An 18,965-nucleotide genomic window follows, 5' to 3' on the forward strand; every position below is an offset into this window, starting at 1 on the left:
TGAATTCTACCTTGCAAGTCTAGCTAGCCCAGAGGATGTACACTGGTGCAGATGGGAGCTGGAGGCACAGGGAATCCAGGGTGGATGATACCTTCAGGACCAGGGGTGTGAGGGGCGATACTGGAAGGGTAGAGGGCGAATGGGTTGGAAAGAGGGAACCGATTACAGGGATCTACATGTGACCTCCTCCCTGGGGGACAGACAACAGAAAAGGGGGTAAAGGGAGATGTCAGACAGGGCAGGATGTTACAAAATAATAATTTATAAATTATGAAGGGCTCATGAGGACGGGGGAGCGGGGAGGGAGGGAAAAAAAGAGGACCTGATGCCAAGTGTTTAAGTGGAGAGCAAATGCTTCGAAAATGATGAGGACAATGAATGTACAAGGGTGCTTTACACAATTGATGTATGTATGGATTGTGATAAGAGTTGTATAAGCCCCTACTAAAACGTTACACACACACACACACACACACACACACACACAGAAATGATTTGGGGAAGTATGAAAATAGAGCTTGTAAGCCCACTTGCTTCGAGCCATTAATTGGATCATTAGATAGGTTTAGGACACATCAGCAGAGGAGTCTCTGAAAAGATAAGCCCCACCCAGTAATTTGGAGTACTCAGGACATTTACATTCCAAGAGAAGACTGGGGGCAAGTTTGAGAGATTTAAGATTAAAAACAAAAAAGGAACTCTTTGGATTTGAAGTTTAAACTCTTGTGAATTCTGTCAAAAACTGGAAGAAAAAAAATCTAGAATCATGAAGAAAACTCCTCTGTGGGACTGAACGTTAAAGGGAGCCTGTGAGCAGGCTGAAATGCTTGCTAGGTAACCACCTGGATCCACTTGTTGAGTGGAAATGGGAGAAAAGCAGCAATAGAGACGGGTTTAGTCTGGCCAATGACACCCGTGGACCTGGTTTACAGGAACTAGAGGAGAAGATGAGAGTGGGTTGACTGGTTTGAAGTTCATAATCTAGCACGAGGGGGCTAGAGTTGCTGAGAATTTGTGATGGGGCCATGGTCTAAAGGAAAGGTGACCAATAGGTACTCTGTGGAGGCTGAGTGAGGCAGCCCACACTGAGTTGAACAGAACCGACCAGATGAAGAGATTTTTGAGCCTGTGAACTTGTGCATATTGCTGTTGACTTTATGGATGGCCTATCCTGATTTGATTTTGCTTATGGATGCAGATTTCACAAGGTTCCAACTCGAATGAAGATTCTTCACGTCAAAGAATATGATTGTCTCCTCAGAGCACTGGGTTGATGGAAGTGGGCAATATAGAAATTGGATACCCAAAATGGGGGGCCATAAAGGCATGAAGTGGCTGGTTTACAAACTTTCATAGGTGGGGGAATATATTCATAGGATTATAGGACTCAGGGATAGGTGTTACTTAACTATAATTGTTAGGCATAGGATATTTTTGTTTTGTTCACTTATAGAATATTATGTTTAAGTGAGGGTGGCACATATTGAATTGTATGCATTTTAGTTTTATCCTGTTAGGTACAGATATGATTTCATTATTGTTTGTAAATTATATATGGCTTACGAGTTATGTGAAAGTGTTAAATTGTTAAGGGGTGGTCTGTGGTAGTCACCTAATCTGGTGTCAATTTAGGGATTAAGAGTGTAGGGGTGGAGTCTAGGCTGTCAGACTGCAGATAGCCAATGAAACTTCTTGTGGGCATGGCTTTCTCCTGAGAATTCTGGGGAATCTGGTACTTCCTCCTTGGAGGTGGAAGATACCTCTCTCTCTCTGCTACTCCCTGGGAGACATTGAAGAAGACAAGCCACATGGACTCAACCAGACCTTATAAGCTGGAGAAGGCACAGAGAAACCCCTGTCAGCACTGAGATGCTTACAGTGCCACTGAACCCAAAGACTTTATACCCACTGGCCTGTGATCTTCCACATTCTGCGTCATTGCATGTGTTTTGTGAATCTGAAGAAGACTTTATTGATTGGTATCTGAAATATGAGCTAAAATTGGACTTATGGACTTGATCTGGATTGGCTAGCATATTTTCTCAATGTTCAATTGCTCTTGTATACAAATCTCTTTCTTATACACATATGTGTATCCATGGATTTGTTTCTGTAGTCTACCCAGACTAACACAGACATGTTATCAGGAGAGACCAGTCCTTGGAAAAGGACATGATGCTTGGTAGAGGGGCAGTGTAAAAGAGGAAGATCCTCAGCAAGATGGATTGACACCGTGCCTGCAACAATGGGTTCAACTATAAGAACAATTATGAGGATGACACAGGACTGGTGATGTTTTATTCTGTTGTACACAGGGCCACTGAGTCAGAAGCGACTCTACAGTACCTAACAACAACGTCTATTTTGTTCTGAAGAAATGATGAGTCTGAGTTCACAGTCTTAAATTTTGTAATACAAGAACAGCAACATATATTCTGTTCTGAAGAAATGATGAATCTAATTTCACATCCTTAATCTTTGCAATATAAGAATAGGGGCGAGAGGGTGAGGGGCACATTACATGTAGTAATTTACTCTTTATTATTGTCAGCATTATTAACAGCAGAGTTCAGTTCCCAAGAAACTTAAAAGTGGGTGTTTTATACAGAGGACATCTGAATGTAAAGTGTTATCATTTTTTTAATGCCACTATCATTTACCAGTCGATTACAGGCAATGACACAATTAAAAACTGCACAATTACAACAATACAATCTTCAAGCAATTAAAAACAATGGATGATCCAGCCACGGAGGAGGTCTACTGCGCAATCCTGGCCTTCTGAGTATTAACCAGGGGAAGCTCTGCTGTCCCCTCTCTGTCAAGATCATTGAGAAAGGAAAATCAAACAAACAGAGAACACCTGCCCTAAGTGCAAGTCAGGTGACACGGGGACTCCCTTTCATGTGGCCTGTTGGAGGGAGGGTCATTCCACCATGTGCTGCAGCAGTGAGGGGTCCCCCTCCACGGCCACGAGGCCTTGGTGCAGGCTCTGGAAGGTGGCCTGCTTCCCAAAGCGCTGCCTCCACCGGACAAAAGCCTCCACGATCTGCGACTGCACGTTGTGGGGGTGGTTGGCCTTACAGCGGTAGATGTCTGTCTGTGACAGCCCCAGTGACAGCACCATGGACTCCCACTCAGGGCCCAGCTTCCGAGCCAGCTGGTTAATCTGCCGGTCCGACGGTGAGGTGTTGAGGATGTGTGGGGGGATCCCAGGAATTCCTTCATCTGTGGAGGAAAGAGACATGCTGGTGAGGGCATGCCAGGCCTGGGCAGAACGGAGCACTGTGGGGAGAAGAACATTGCTCAGTGGCTGGGGCAGCATTTCCCAATCTTCTTGGGGCATTGATCAGTGGCATGCCAGACTGGAGGGACTTTTAAGCATCAAGGAAACAGTTAATACAGGACATTTTAAAATAAGAAAATAAAAACCACTACTCACCCCACTACAGAAAAACAGTGCAAATTATTTTATCTAGTTCCACTACAGAAAAACAGTGCAAATTATTGGGCCTAGTTCCTTGCCGACTTTTTTGTTTGTGCAACTTATAGATAGAAATATTCTGGCTGACATGCTACATGCCACTTTGCAACATGCTTGTTAATTCTTTGTTTTAAATGGGGCCAAATAGATGCAATCAAACATTTGCCCTTTGTTTACATGTCATCTTAAAGATATATAAAAGTATGGGGGTGGAGGGTAGCCTGTCAATCAGGTTGTAGCCTAGAGACCTCACTTCGGGATATATAGCTCTCTGGAGCCTGGCCTCTCTCTCTTCTCTGCCTTCACTTTCCTGTTTGGGGGCCACTCTGAAAACTGCCAGAACCCAATGATGTGACCACCACCATTGAATCCACGAGACTTTGCACCCACCAGCCTGTGATCTTCCTGCATTCTGCATCATGGCATGAGGCTACAAGAGTCTAAAGAGGGACTTAAGGTTTATTATCGGACTTATGGACATGTGGACTGGGCTGGGATGTTTTCTTGATATTCAATTACTTCTTGATATAAGATTCTCTTTTATGCATATGAGTGTCTTTGGATTTTTTTCTCTAATCAACTCAGCCTAACACATCATTTAATCTTTTATTATTATTATTGTCAATATCATTTTATTGGGGGCTTTTACAGATATTATAACAATCCATAAATCAATTACATCAAATGAACTTGTACATTTGTTGCCATCATCATTTTAAAAACATTTTCTTTCTACTTGAGCTCTTGATATCAACTCTTCATTTCCACCTCCCCCTTCCTCCCTCCCACATGAACCGTTGATAATTTATTTTAAAAAATATTCCCCCATGTCTTACACCTACCACTGCCTCCTTTCAACCACTTTTCTGTTGTCTGTCTCCCTAGGAAAGGGTTATATATAGATCATTGTGATCAGTTCCCCCTCCCAACCCCTTTCCTCTTATTCTCCTGGTATCTCTATTCTCATTATTGGTCCTGAGGGTTTTATCTGTCCTGAATTCCCTGTGTTTCAAGCTCTTATTTGTAGCAGTGTACATGCTCTGGTCTAGTGAGATTTGTAAGGCAGAATTGAGGTCATGATAGTTGTGGTAAGAAGCATTAAAGAACTAGAGGGAAATTGTGTTTTTCATCGGGGATATACTGCACCCTGACTGGCTCATCTCTTCCTTGTGACCCTTCTTTGAGGGGATGTCCAATTGTCTACAAATGAGTTTTGAGTTTCCACCCCACATCCCCCCTTATTCACACTGACATGATTTTTTTGTTCTGGGTCTTTGATGCCTGATGGATGATTCCATCAACACCTCGTGATCACACAGGCTGGTGTGCTTCTTCCATGTGTGCCTTGCTGCTTCTCAGCCAGATGGTCGCTTGTTTACCTTCAAGCCTGTGTGACCCCAGATGCTATATCTTTGGATAGCCGGGCACCATCAGCTTTCTTCACATTTGTTTATGTGCCCATTTTATCTTCAGCGATCATGTGGAGAGGGTGAGCATCACAGAATGTCGAATTATTAGAACAAATTGTTCTTGTGTTGAGGGAGTACTTGAGTCAAGGCCCAATGTCCATCTGCTACCTTAATACTTAACATATAAATACAAGTACATAGATCTATTTCCCTTTGTACATGCCTGTATTTAGACCTCTATAAATGTCCTTTGCCTCCTAATTCTTTCCTCTATTTTCTTTTACTTTCCTCTTGTCCCACTATCATGTTCCTTTGTTTGGGTTTCAGTAATTCCTCTCAGTTACATTACCCTTGTTAATTCTATGGCATAAATTACATTCCTTATGTTTTGGGCATTTTATATATGTCTATCTCTAAACATCTTCTGTCATCCGAAACAGAAATTCAGGGCCCCTGCAACAATGAACCCCTTTCCACCATCCACAAGCCCCTGGTAATCACTAATGAGCTTTTGTCTTTATGTATTTATTTATCTATTTTAGGTATTTCACACAAGTGGGGTCATATAATATTTGTCCTTTTGTGTCTGGCTTCTTCTTCACTCAGCAAAATGCGTTTACGATTCTCTCATGCTGTAGCACGCTCCAGGGCTTCACTTTGCTTTATGGCTGAATAATACTCCATTGTGTGTAGAAACACATTTTGTTTCCATATTCATCTGTTGGTGGGCACTTGGGTAGTTGCCATCTTTGGGCTCTTGTGAATAACGTTGCAGCAAACCCTGGTGTACATGTAACACCAGGAGCAAACTTCCACCCACCCCTACCCCACCTTAACATATTGTACCTGACGCCAGACACTACGTTCGCTCGTTCTGCTGGGAAATGTACAGCACACACAGTCCCTAGTTGACGCTGACCTGGTCTGGGGGCCCAGGAGTCAGGACTTAGTCCCTACATAGTGCCTGCTCCTACTTGATGGAGTGGCCAGTTCTGGGGGCTAAACTGAACATCTATTTTCTCTTGATGAACTTCAACTCAAAACCTTTGTAATTTTTTAGAAGCAGTAAGAGTCGAAGGGCCAGCTGTGAGAAAAACAAAACACAAGCAAAGCGCTGATGAAGCAGGAAGAAAGGAGGGTGTTCCTTGCTGGCAACAGAAACTGCGGGAGTAGTTACCATCCTGGCCAAGCCAAGAAGACAAGCCTTCTAGTGGTGCCAGGAGAGCTGACCTCTCACTCCTACACTAGATTCCAGGCTCCCTGAAGCCAGTCCGCTGAGGAGGTCTGGCGCGAAGTAAGTAAACAGAAGGCCATGAGACACACTACCCATTGTAGAAGGGAAGCCTAGTCCAGGCTGGGTAGGAAAAGGCCTTCCAATGGAAGGAAGTGAATGTTGAGGCTGAAACAGACAGAGCCAGCTGGGTGAAGGTGGGAAGGGACAGATATATTCAGTGCAGAGGGAACTGTATGCACAAAGGCCTAGAGGCAGGAGAACAGCAAGAATTCATGGAAGGAAAAGGAACTCAGTAGCACGGGGTAGAGTTCTTGAGGGATGCTATTTAAGTGAGCACCCAAGCTTATGCGGCTAAAGCCGGAATTAGAAGTGAGGTTTCACACTCCTGGTCCACACATTGGGACAACAACACATTGGGCAGCAGTTTCTGTCCATCAGCACCACAGAGATTCGGGCCAATCCCACTTCACACACACTCGACTCAGCCCACTGTCTTGCTTTATGACCCCCAAAAATGCAAAAGCATCTCATTCTAATGGCAGAGGTCCCCAGGGTATAAGCCTCTGGCCTCGAGGCACTTGCCAATCCCTAAGGCATCATTTGCAAAAAAAAGGGTCAAGGATTAATTCTTATTTGTCAAAACTTCAATGTTATTTAAATGACTAAGGAGTGATGACATTACTGACCAAGATTTTATATGAACAGTAATGGCTTTATGGCTTTTAAATGGGTAGTTATGATTGTATGGCTTTTATAGAAAGAGGGACTCATTAAAGCGAACAAACAAAAAATAAACAACACAGAAAAGCACAAAGACAGCAAGCTATCCAGCCTCCTACCCACTATGTTCACCTGGACGAACTCCACTGTGAACATCTCTTCACACACGAAGACTGTTAGGAGATGGGGCAGATCGAAATTTTCTAATATGAACAATTATGTTTCATTCTGCTTGAATTCCACATAAAAAAGCAATAGAAGTGAAATGGAATGACTTTTAACTTCCAGTTAATATGGAAAACCGCACTGCCACTGAGTCCATTCTGACACACAGGGATGTAACAAAGGGTTTCCAGGGCTGTAAGTCTTTACAGGAGCCGATGGCCTCGTTTCCTCTCAAGGTGTGCACCACCAGCCTTGCGGGTGCAGTCCAGAGCTCAGCCCACAGCACCACCAGCTCTCCTGTTCAGTGAAATACATAGATATTTTATATGAAGCCAAAAAAAGGTGGTGAAAATTCAGAGGTTGACTACATGCTTTCATATTAATGTTCTATAATACTACTTATCGTCTCTCTCCATACCTCCTGATAGTTGTTTTGTACACCATTTTAATTTTTTAGAGAACATATTTATGATTTTTGTACCCATAGTCCTCCAGTTTGTTAAGTCTTAAAACTATACTACAATAGTTTAAATGTCTGTCAGCGGTTGGTTGCTGGTGTTCTTTAACTATGGCTTTTCTATTTCTGTTTGTTATTTTTATTTGAGTCATTTGGGTCAATTTATAGCATAGGGAATTTTTTTTCCCTCCAAGAAAAGATGATGGTAATTGTTTTATTTCCTAAATTTTTTTCAGGTCCAGACTATTTGCTTATGATGTTTATGTTAAATAATTACTTTGTAATAAAATAAGCTGATCACTTATATTTACTGGTCTACCGTAATTGTTTTAGTAATGTACTTTGACATGATAAAATAGTGTTTACATATTATCTTTGTTTATATTATCTCAATTATTTTATTCCTCTTACAAGTCTGTAGACTTCACTCATATTTTGTGGCAGCACACATTCATGTGGAGGATTCTGATACCAATTTGATACGTAGAATTTGCAGATTTTACCTAGGGCCAGAAGCACTGAAGTTTTAGACCAGACTTATCTTTGGCATTTTAGGCCTGATTTTCTAGGCATAACCTTCTGCCCAAAGACTCTGTTTTCCTTATTTCTGAAAGAATCCTCCCTTTACTCCCTAGACCTATAGTTTTACATCATTTTCCTCTCCAAATGTTGGATAGCTCTGCCTAACCTCCATAACTATCACTTTCTCTTTTATTGCTACAACCCCCTCCTGTTCCTTCCTCCCAAGCCATTCACTTAATTTCCAGCCATGCCTTTCTGTTGTTGTTTCCCCTTCCTTTGGTTCTTATTAATTTATTAGTCTTGCATTATACTTTCATTCTTTACTTCCTTTCTTGGCTCACCGCTTGAGCCAAGATTTTTGATCAAACCACTGTTTGATCAAAGATTCTATGGAAGAAATCAAAAGGGGGAATTTGTAGAAAAGAATTTCACATTCTGGATGAACTCACAAAACTGTGGCCTAGATAAAGTTTTTATACTTCAAACAAAAAAATAGCTCCTTCTGTCTTCTTAAAGCTAATCAGTAGTTTAATTTAACTAGTAAAATAAGTTTATCTTGAGCCTGATGCTCTTTTAAGAATTATCTATAAAGGGTCAAGTTGACATAGTGGGGGTGCAGGGTGGTAAGTATACATTAACGAGAAAAGCACAATTCAGTAGGTGAGTAACGGTTGACGAATGGTGAGCAGACAACCTAGTCAGCCAAACCTTGAGGTCAATCTACTGCATGAAGCAGGGAACTAACAGAGAGGTCTGCGGGCCAGCCCCAGTACCCCCTACATCAATGCCTCTCCCCAGAAGATTGCACTACAGAGTGCAGCACTGAAGAGACAGCCTGGGGAGAGTGGCAAGTGGCGGGTCTGCCCAAACCACACGGGAGCAAACTAAGAGGGAGAGGGAGAGAGAGCGAGCGAGAAAGAGAGAACTAACTCCTGGCCCACCAAGCCTGGAGGACCCCACTCCTACTCAGAGCAGCCAAACAATAGAGAAGACTGTAGAACTGGCCCCGCCACAGGCCACAATGTCCCCTCAATGACCCACAGCGCTGGAGGAGACAGCACTGGAGACACAGTGCACAAATTATGCCCAGTCTGACCTCACCGCACCAGGGTGAGACACAAAGGGAGCGCAACAGAGCAATAAGGGGAACAAAGCCCCGACACAACGGCTGGAGCCAAAGTGTGTGAACAAGTAAATGTGGTGAAGAAAGCTGATGGTGCCCGGCTATCAAAAGAGATAGTGACTGGGGTCTTAAAGGCTTGAAGATAAACAAGCGGCCATCTAGCTCAGAAGCAACAAAGTCCACATGGAAGAACACACCAGCCTGAGTGAGCGAGTGGTCCCAAAGGGATCAGTTACCAGGCATCAAAGAACAAAAAATCATATCATTGACTGCACACCTCCATGATAGGATCGCTGAAGACAAATGGGTGCATATGCAAATGTGGTGAAGAAAGCTGATGGTGCCCGGCTATCAAAAGAGATAGTGTCTGGGGTCTTAAAGGCTTGAAGGTGAACAAGCGGCCATCTAGCTCAGAAGCAAATAAGCCCACATGGAAGAAGCACACCGGCCAGTGCGATCACGAGGTGCCCAAGGGACCAGGTATAAGGCATCATGCAAAAAAAAAAAAAAGATATAAGTGTGTGTATGTATGTGTATATATGTGTATATGTATATATGTATGTATATATATGTATATATATATCATATTAAATGAAGGGGGAAGTGCAGAGTGGAGACCCAAGGCCCAAGTGTCGACCAATGGAGATCCCCTCATAGAGGGGTTTAGGAGAGGAGATGGGTTAATTAGGGTGTGAGGTAGTATCGATGAAGAACACAGCTTTCCCCTGGATCCTGGATGCTTCCTCCCCCCAACTACCATGATCCGAATTCTACCTTGCAGGGCTGGATAGGACAGAGGCTGTACACTGGTGCATACGAGGGTTGGAGGTACAGGGAATCCAGGGTGGATGATACCTTCAGGACCAAGGGCGTGAGGGACGATGCTGGGAGAGTGGAGGGTGAGTGGGTTGGAAAGGGGGAACTGATTACAAGGATCCACATGTGACCTCTTCCCTGGGAGAGGGACAGCAGAGAAGGGGGGAAGGGAGACTCCGGATAGGGCAAGATATGACAAAACAACGATGTATAAATTACCAAGGGCATATGAGGGAGGGGGGAAGGGGGAGGGAGGAGGGGAAAAAAAAGAGGACCTGATGCAAGGGGCTTAAGTGGAGAGCAAATGCCTTGAGAATGATTGGGGCAGGGAATGTATGGATGTGCTTTATACAATTGATGTATGTATATGTATGGATTGTGGTAAGAGTTGTATGAGTCCCTAATAAAATGTAAAAGAAGAAAAGAGAAAAAAATGATTAGGGCAAAGACTGTACAGACGTGCTTTATACAATTGATGTATGTATATATATGAACTGTGAAAAGAATTGTATGAGCCCCAATAAATTGTTAAAATTAAAATAAAATAAAATAAAATAAAAAATTTTTTAAAAAAGAAAAAAAAAGGGGGGGAACAAAGCAAGGAAGTTCCTGAGGAATCACAAAAATAGCCTTCAGACTTGGAGAGCAGGAGGGCAGGGCTTGGCACCTCATCAGACTTGGTTGGAAAACATACATAAAGGTCAGCAGATAGACCTGTAACTATTTATAGCCACTTATATCCGCCCCCGCCCTTTTGTAACGTATTTTTTTCTTTTTCATGTTTATCTATATTAGGGGAAAACAATGGGACCGATGGTTCCTGGGGGGCAGAGAGGGAGAGGGGGAGGTGGGGGGAAGGGGGGGAGCCAACACACCCAGGGACAACAGAACAACAAGAGATCTAAAACGGATGGTGAAGAGGATGTAGAACGCCTGGTTGGGTTCAGTCAAGGGTAGTGGAGCTGAGAGGAATTATTGAGGGCAGAATGAAGGTTGAACATGCTAGTGGGACAGGAGGAAAGTAAAAGGAAATAGGAAAGAACTAGGAGGTTAAAGACAGTTATGGAAGTATAGATATAGGCATGTGCAATGTAAATAGGCATAGAGGCCTATGTACATATATTTATTTGTTAAGTATTAACGTAGCAGGTGGAGATTGGGCCTCTACTCAATGCAAGAACACTTTGTTCTAATAACCTGGCATTCTGTAACATTCACCTTCCCGACACAATGCCTGAAGACAAGATGGGTAGATAAGCAAATGTCATGAGGAAAGCTGACGGTGGCTGGCTATCAAAAGATATAGCATCTGGGGTCTTAATATCTTGAAGTTAATAAGCAGCCATCTAGCAGAGAAGCAACAAAGTCCACATGGAAGAAGCACATCAGCCTGTGTGATCATGAGGTATCAGTATTGACAGGATTCAGGTATCAGACAACCCAAAGCAATCACACTAATGAGAATGTGTGGGGTCAGAGTGGAGACCTAAAGCCCATCTGTAGACAATTGGATATCCCCTCAAAGAAGGGTTACAAGGAAGGGATGAGCCAGCCAGGGTGCAGTATAGCACCAACAAAACATACAACATATCTATAGTTCTTCAATGCTTCCCCCCAACTCACCCATTATCATGACCCAATTCTACCTTACAAACTCAGCTAGACAGGAATGTGTACACTGGTACAGATAAGAGCTCTTGATACATGGGATCCAGGACAGATAAACACCCCAGGAAAAGTAATGGGAGTAGCGATACCATGAGGGTAGGTGGAAGGTGCGGGGAGAAGGGGGAGATAGGGGGAACCGGTCACAATGACTGATATAACTCCACATACACCCCACCTTGAGGGGGGAGAACAACAGAAAAATAGGTGAAAGGATACAGTGTAAGATATGAAAACAGTAATCATTTATAATTTATCAGTTCACAAAGGGGGCAGGGAGGAGCTGATACTAGAGGCTCAAGTAAAAAGAAAATGCTCTGAAAATTATGAGGACAACATATGTATGAATGTTCTTGATATAATTGATGTATGGATTGTTATACGAGCTGGAAGAGTCCCCAATAAAGTGATAAAAAAAGAAAGTGAGAAGTGTCACTGAATTACAAATATAGAAACTGTTGATTTGCTTCTCTAGTCAACCTGGCCTAACACAGAGGGTGAAGGAGTTAAATGCTTTCCGTGGCCAGTATCCTGTCTCCTTTTCTCCTTTGTGATAAGACCAGCATGCTACTGCTTGAGCTAGTTCATTGCCTCAACCATGTGCTGCACTACCTGTGGGCCAAGACAACCCATGGATCGTGTCGGCTTGCTATACCACATTGTTGGTGGATCGTGCCACCATGCATACATAGCTAGAGCTCGAGGCTCCATGGGGGTCTGCTTTGCTTGGTTCCTGCACTAATGATGGTTGCTGCTCCACCCTGCTGTCTGCTGACTGTGGGCCTGGTCTGTCTGTATTGCTTTAGGGCAGACTGGACTGTCTGCTTCCTTGACCTTGGACCAACAACCTGAGTGAGTTGAAGGACATTCAGTATATTAATTGTCCCATAAAAGTGAGTTGAACTGAACCTTCTGTACTGCTGTGTCGAGTAATTAGCCATTAGATGTCTTCTCGCTGTATAAAGGTATCCTTTTATATACATAAAATCATAAGTGTCCTGGTTTTGTTTCTCTTGAGAACCCTGCCTAACACAATGCCTCTGCTGTAGCATTTGCATACAGCTGTCATGACACTTAGCTGCTCTTGCTCATACTCGACGTAAGCATCTCTGGGTAGAGCTGCTGTTTGCACTATTCCAGCAGATTTGTGTATCCTCGACACTCTCCTCCCATTAATAGGACCAGGTGCCTTTCCCCCTCTGCGTTACTTCATTTTTTCCTGCAGCCTGAGCCTGAGGATCCTGCCATGGAGAAAAGGCTGGTCCTACCACCACTGGATGTCCTGCCCTCTCTCTGTAAGTCAGTTAAATGTCTCCTAGCCCACTCTGCTGAGTCCGAATGCGGCATTCCAGGCATCTCTTTGTCCTAATCAGCAGCCTGGGGAGACGCCTGCCCCGGGACACTACCTCGGCCAACGCTGTTTCCTGACATTTACCAAGACGCTCACTTACCTTCTTTACCACGTTTCCCCCTCTGAACTGTATTCTTTTCTAGATTTCTTCTGTGGGGCCAGGGTGAGAGGTTTCCTCCCTTTCCTAACACTTCTCAAAGTGCCTGGTATAAAGTTTTCTGTTTGGTTGGTTGGTCGCTGCTATTGAATTTAAAGCTAGGTTTGTTTTTGTTTTGAACTGCTGCTTGGTTCATCTGAGTGCTGCGAAAGGGATGTCTTTTATTCTGCTACAGTCTGTCATCATTCCTTCGGACTTCGAGCCAACTGTTAATGGGACATGCACTCTGAGCCAATTATTTAGAAATGAGGACAGAATTTGTTCTTATTCCTCCATCGTTTCAGGGACACATAGCCCTTTTGAGTAGCGCAGCATAACTGGGAGACGGCCAGCAGTCTGCGAGCACGGGCTGGGGCAAAGATCACTGGCACAGGAGCTTTACCCCACTAAGAACAAATCAAGTCCTTCCAACTGGACAACCTTACAACACACGGAGCAATAATAACGCTGTTTATGCTGTCTGATGTCTTTCTGGAGACCCAGCGTCACAGGGTCCTGTCAGCTGAAAAGTTCCGCTTACACACAAAATAAAAGTCCTAAGGCAGTGGTTCTCAACCTTCCCAATACTGTGACCCTTTAATACAGTTCCTCATGTTGTGGTGACACCCCAACCATACAATTATTTTCGTTACTACTTCATAACTATAATTTTGCTATTGTTATGAATCAAGTGACCCCTGTGAAGGGTCGTTCAACCCCCCCAAAAGGGTCGTGACCCACAGGTTGAGAACCACTGTCCTAAGGACTTAGTTCAACTCCCAAGGATACCCTCCTTAAAATCAGGTCAAGCTATAAATGAAGTCAACATGACCAACTGGCAACTGTTTCCAAAAGCTTGCTATGAATCCCACTAGTGGTATGCAAGATGATGCTAGGTGCTATAAGGATAATCATTTTACATTATAATAGTAAGATTTCTAATCTAATGATACTAGGAAAAATACAAGTAATTTTTCAAACCCATGAATGAAATAAAAAGATAAGAAGGAATTCAGAAAGAAATATGTAAATATTGGGACAGGTAATACACACATTAGCATCCAAATCACCCAAATTTGAGTGATTTGGGTTCTAATCTGTCAATCCATTATTCATGGTTGTCTGCAGTGCACTACAGAACCTTCGGCAACCCTTGACTATGATAACTAAGTAACGCCCCCTACCCTACCCTGAATGCACAAATACCCACACTTTGAGGGTGAAGCAGCACGACCTCTGGTTAAGAATCACTGGACACTGTGGCATCAATGTCCAACCCAGTTTGAAAAATCCTAAGCAGAAATTAACTCCTTTGTACCTCAAGTACCCAATAGTATTCAGAATGTAGAATGTAAAATGTGTAAATATCAGAAAATTAGAAGTTGTCAAAAATGAAATTGAATGCGTAATGATCAATATTCTGGACATTATTGAGCTGAACTGGACTGGCGTAAGCCATTTTGAATCAGATAGACAAACTGTCTACTATGTTAAGAGTGGAAAATTAAGGAGGAATGGCGTTGCGATCATCTCTCACTCACTGTCCAAAAGAAAATGTCAGGCTCTACGCTGTAGGACAACACTAGCTGTGACAGCAGACTAACCAAGAAGATCAGTCGCTTTCCACTCTCACTCTCATTGCCATGGCATGCATTTCCATGCATAGGGACTCTTACACTAACCATTAAAGCCAAGTAAGAAAAAAATAAAGCTGTTTACCAACTTCTACATTTTGAAATGTATCAAATATGCCACCAAGATGCACTGAAATTTTCTGGTGATTTCATAAGGCAACTTCAGGAAGTTCATGAACTTTATTTTTTTAATTTTTTTCCTGGATCATAATTTTACTGCTTTAGTCACAGAGCAGATTAAAATAAAAGAGCAACATGCACAAATCCCCCAACTGAGATCCATTTGTAGCCCAGACAGTGAAGTGGTATGTACAAGACTTTAAAACTGCAGCTCTTTTTGGATCCCCCAAAGCGTATCTGCACTTTTCTTCAACCGGGCCTCTTCCTCGGTAGTCAGAGTCACCTTCACCACGTCTGAGATTCCGTTCTGTCCCAGGATGCATGGAACACTGAGGAAGACATCCTCGTTTATGCCATAAAGGCCCTTAATCATGGTGGAAATGGGATGTACCCGCCTGAGATTCTTCATTATACTCTCTGCCAAGTCAGCCACAGACAGCCCAATGGCCCAGGAAGTATAGCCTTTCAGTTTGATCACCTCATAAGCACTTTCGACCACCTGTTTGTGGACATCTTTCCATTGTTCCTTATCTGAATCAGTGCCTAAAGCAGGATGCAGGTTTTTCAGGGAGACACCAGCAACATTCACTCCACTCCAAACTGGCACACTAGAGTCTCCATGCTCTCCAAGGACCCATCCGTGACAGCTTAATGGGTGCACTCCCAGCCTCTCCCCCATGAGGTAACGGAACCGTGCTGAATCCAGATTGCAACCACTCCCAATAACACGGTTCTTGGGGAAGCCACTTATCTTCCAAGCCACATAGGTAAGGATATCCACTGGATTAGAAACAATGAGCAACTTGCGGTTTGGACTGTACTTTACGACGTTCGGAATGATGAACTTGAAGATGTTCACGTTGCGTTGGACCAAATTAAGACGACTTTCTCCCTCCTGCTGACGAGCTCCAGCCATGATAATGACCAACTTGGAATTTGCAGTTACATCATAGTCTTTGCCAGAGACGATTTTTGGTGTTCGAAGGAAAAGGCTGCCATGCTGGAGATCCATCATTTCACCCTTCAATTTGTCTTCCATGACGTCAACAAGGGCGAGTTCATCTGCCAAGTCCTTCATTAAGATACTGATGGCACAGGCCATGCCCACAGCACCCACCCCAACAACTGTAATCTTATTCTGGGGGGTCTGTTCTTCCTTCAGGAGATTCTGAATCAGCTGGTCCTTCAGAGTTGCCATGGCGCTTCTTTTGGAAGAGGAAGGAACCGGACTGCACGTCGGGCGAGCGGGAGGCGAAGGGAAGCAGACCGCAGGCAGCAGCTCCGGGGCTCGCGGGCGGCACGGGAGGGGCCGAACTTTAAAACAATGGATTTTTCCGTTAAGTTTTCAACACTGCTCTCTCCCCTTAATGCAAAAGTTGGAAACAAAGAAGAAAGAACAGTAACTGGAAAATATGACCTTATCAATAGGAAAAAAATGCTGGTGATTACATATTAGAATTTTGCATGACCAACAACTTTTCAACAACACAAATGGTGACTAGACATGCAAACCTTACCTGATGGAAAAACAAGAATCAAAATTGTATTTATAGGAAGAGAAGATGGAGAACTGAATATCATAAATCAGTAAAAGGCTGGGAACTGACTGTGAAACAGACCATCAATTGCTCTTATGCAAGTTCGGGTTGAAGCTAAAGAACATTAAAACAAATCCATGAGAGTCAAACTACAATCTTGAACCAAATGACAAATCCCACCTGAATTTATAAAGCTCCTCAAGATTATATTTGCCTCATTGGCCATCGAGGGCCAACACCAATTGGGATGACATCATAAATGAAGATCATTTGAAAGAAAGAATGAAAAGATGCAAATAGATACCAGAAGAGACACAGATATTTAATAGAACCCTTCAATGGGCAGCTCCCGATAACACAGTAAAGTACACTTAGGAAATAGACAAAAACTTGGAATTATAAACACAAAAGAGAAGAAACTTCTTGGTATTTCTCAAGCTCAGAGAACTGAAGATAAAATTCAAGCTTTGAGTTGCAATATTGGAAGAGCGTATGGGTGAAATATTAAACAAAGAGGGTGCATGAAAAGAAGATAGAAGGAATATACAGTCACTGTATTAAAAAGAATTGTTTAGTATACAACCATTTCCAGAAGTAGCGTATGATCAAGAACCAATAGTACTGAAGAAGGACGTTCAGGCTCCACTGTAAGCACAGCTGAAAAACAAGGTGCCAGGAATTGATAGATACCAATTACAATATTTCAATGAATGGATGCAACCCAGACTCACTTCCCTATGTCAAGAAATTTGGAAGACAACTACTTGACCAATCAACTGAGAGAGTTGTGCCCATTTCAAAGAAAGATGATCCCACAGAATGTGGAAATTATTGAACAATATCAATAATAATAATTTTTAAATAGCTGCAGCAGTACATCAAGAAGATGTTTTCAGAAATTTAAGTCAGGATCTGAAGAGGACATAGGATATCATTGCTGAAATCAGATGAATCCTGGCTGAAAGCCAAAAATGCCAGGGATTTTTACTTGTGTTTCATTGACTATGCAAAGGTATTTGATTGTGTCAAAAAGTATTAACATTACAAAGATGGGAATTCCACAACAATTAATTGTGCTCATGTGGAACTTGTACAAAAGGCAAGAGTCAAGTGTTTGACCAGACAAGAGGATACTCCATGATTTAAGATCAAGAAAGGTGTGGTCCAGGGTTGTATCCTTTTTTTTTTTTAAGAATTTATTGGGGCTCATACAATTCTTATCACAGTTCATACATATACATACATCAATTGTATATGGCACATCTGTACAGTCTTTGCCCTAATCATTTTTTACTCCTCTTTTCTTTTTTTACATTTTATTAGGGACTCATACAACTCTTATCACAATCCACATATATAAATACATCAATTGTATAAAGCACATTCATACATTCCCTGCCCCAATCATTCTCAAGGCATTTGCTCTCCACTTAAGCCCCTTGCATCAGGTCCTCTTTTTTTTCCCCTCCCTCCCTTTTCCCCCCTCCCTCATGTGCCCTTGGTAATTTATACATCATTATTTTGTCATATCTTGCGGGTTGTATCCTTTTACTGTACTTATTGAATCTCAAATTGCTTGCTCAGGAGACACAGATTCAATAAGTAGAATAGTGGATCAGGCTTGGAGTAAAACTCATTAACACCCTGCAGTATGGACATGACATGATCTTGCGTGCTGAAAAATGAAGTGGACTTGAAATACTTACTGTTGATGTTACCCCTCAACATAATGAAATAAAATTCTTAACAACTGGACCATTAGCATCAGGAAAAACAGAAACATTTTAAGTTGTCAAGGATTTCATTTTACTTGGATCTTTGATCAATACCCATGGAAAGTAGTTGTCAAGAAATCAAATGATATATTACATCAGGCAAATCTGCTGCAAAAGACCTCTATAAAGCATTAAAGAGCAAAGATTTCACTTTGGAAAAAAAAAGATTTCACTTTGAGGAGGAAGGTGCACCTGACCCAAACAATGGCATTTTAAATTGCCTCCTATACATGTGAAAGCTGGACAATGAATAAGGAAAACTAGAGGACTGATTCCTTTGAATCACAATGTAGGCGAAGTACCAAGAACAAACCAACCTTTCTTGAATGAAGTAAAGCACAATGCTCCTTGAATGCAAGAATGGCATGGCTTTGTCTCAAGTGCTTTGAATATGTTATCAGGATAGTCGCTCCAGTGCCTGCAGAAAGAAATCTGATGTGGTAAAGCTGAGGGTCAGCAAACAGAGGAAAACCCTCAATGAGATGGATGGACACAGTGGTTGCAACAAGGGGCTCAAACAGCAATTATGAGGATGACACAGAACCTGGTGGTGTTGCTGCTGTGTGCAGGGTCTCTAAGTCTCAAGGCCCACTCGATGGTACCTAACGATCACAACAAAACCTCAGTGCAGCCACCACTCATCTATAAGCATATTGCTGTGACGCTAAACAAGATCCAATCGAGCTTTCCAATTAAAACAAACTAGGAGGAAAGGCCTGGTGAGCTGTTTCCAAAAATTAATCCATGAAAATTCTATGGACCAACATGGTTCATTCCATTGTGCAGTGTTGTCATGAGTTAGGGGCAGCTGACAAC

The 18,965-nt window shown here is 42.6% G+C and overlaps 1 protein-coding gene and 1 pseudogene across 1 annotated transcript in view; both read right to left on the reverse strand.

Annotated features, from left to right (window-relative positions):
* Window positions 1-2,339: 2,339 nt before the first annotated feature.
* Window positions 2,340-18,965, reverse strand: part of CRADD (CARD and death domain containing adaptor protein) — a 218,984-nt gene continuing 202,358 nt past the window's right edge. The window contains exon 3 of the mRNA XM_075552726.1: window positions 2,340-3,228. Within this exon, the coding sequence (XP_075408841.1) occupies window positions 2,927-3,228 (302 nt within the window). The 3' untranslated portion in view covers window positions 2,340-2,926. The remainder of the gene's footprint in view (window positions 3,229-18,965) is intronic.
* Window positions 14,896-16,122, reverse strand: LOC142449878 (L-lactate dehydrogenase A chain pseudogene; annotated as a pseudogene).

This window comes from Tenrec ecaudatus, chromosome 6, assembly GCF_050624435.1.
Source record: "Tenrec ecaudatus isolate mTenEca1 chromosome 6, mTenEca1.hap1, whole genome shotgun sequence".
Lineage (NCBI taxonomy): Eukaryota > Metazoa > Chordata > Mammalia > Afrosoricida > Tenrecidae > Tenrec > Tenrec ecaudatus.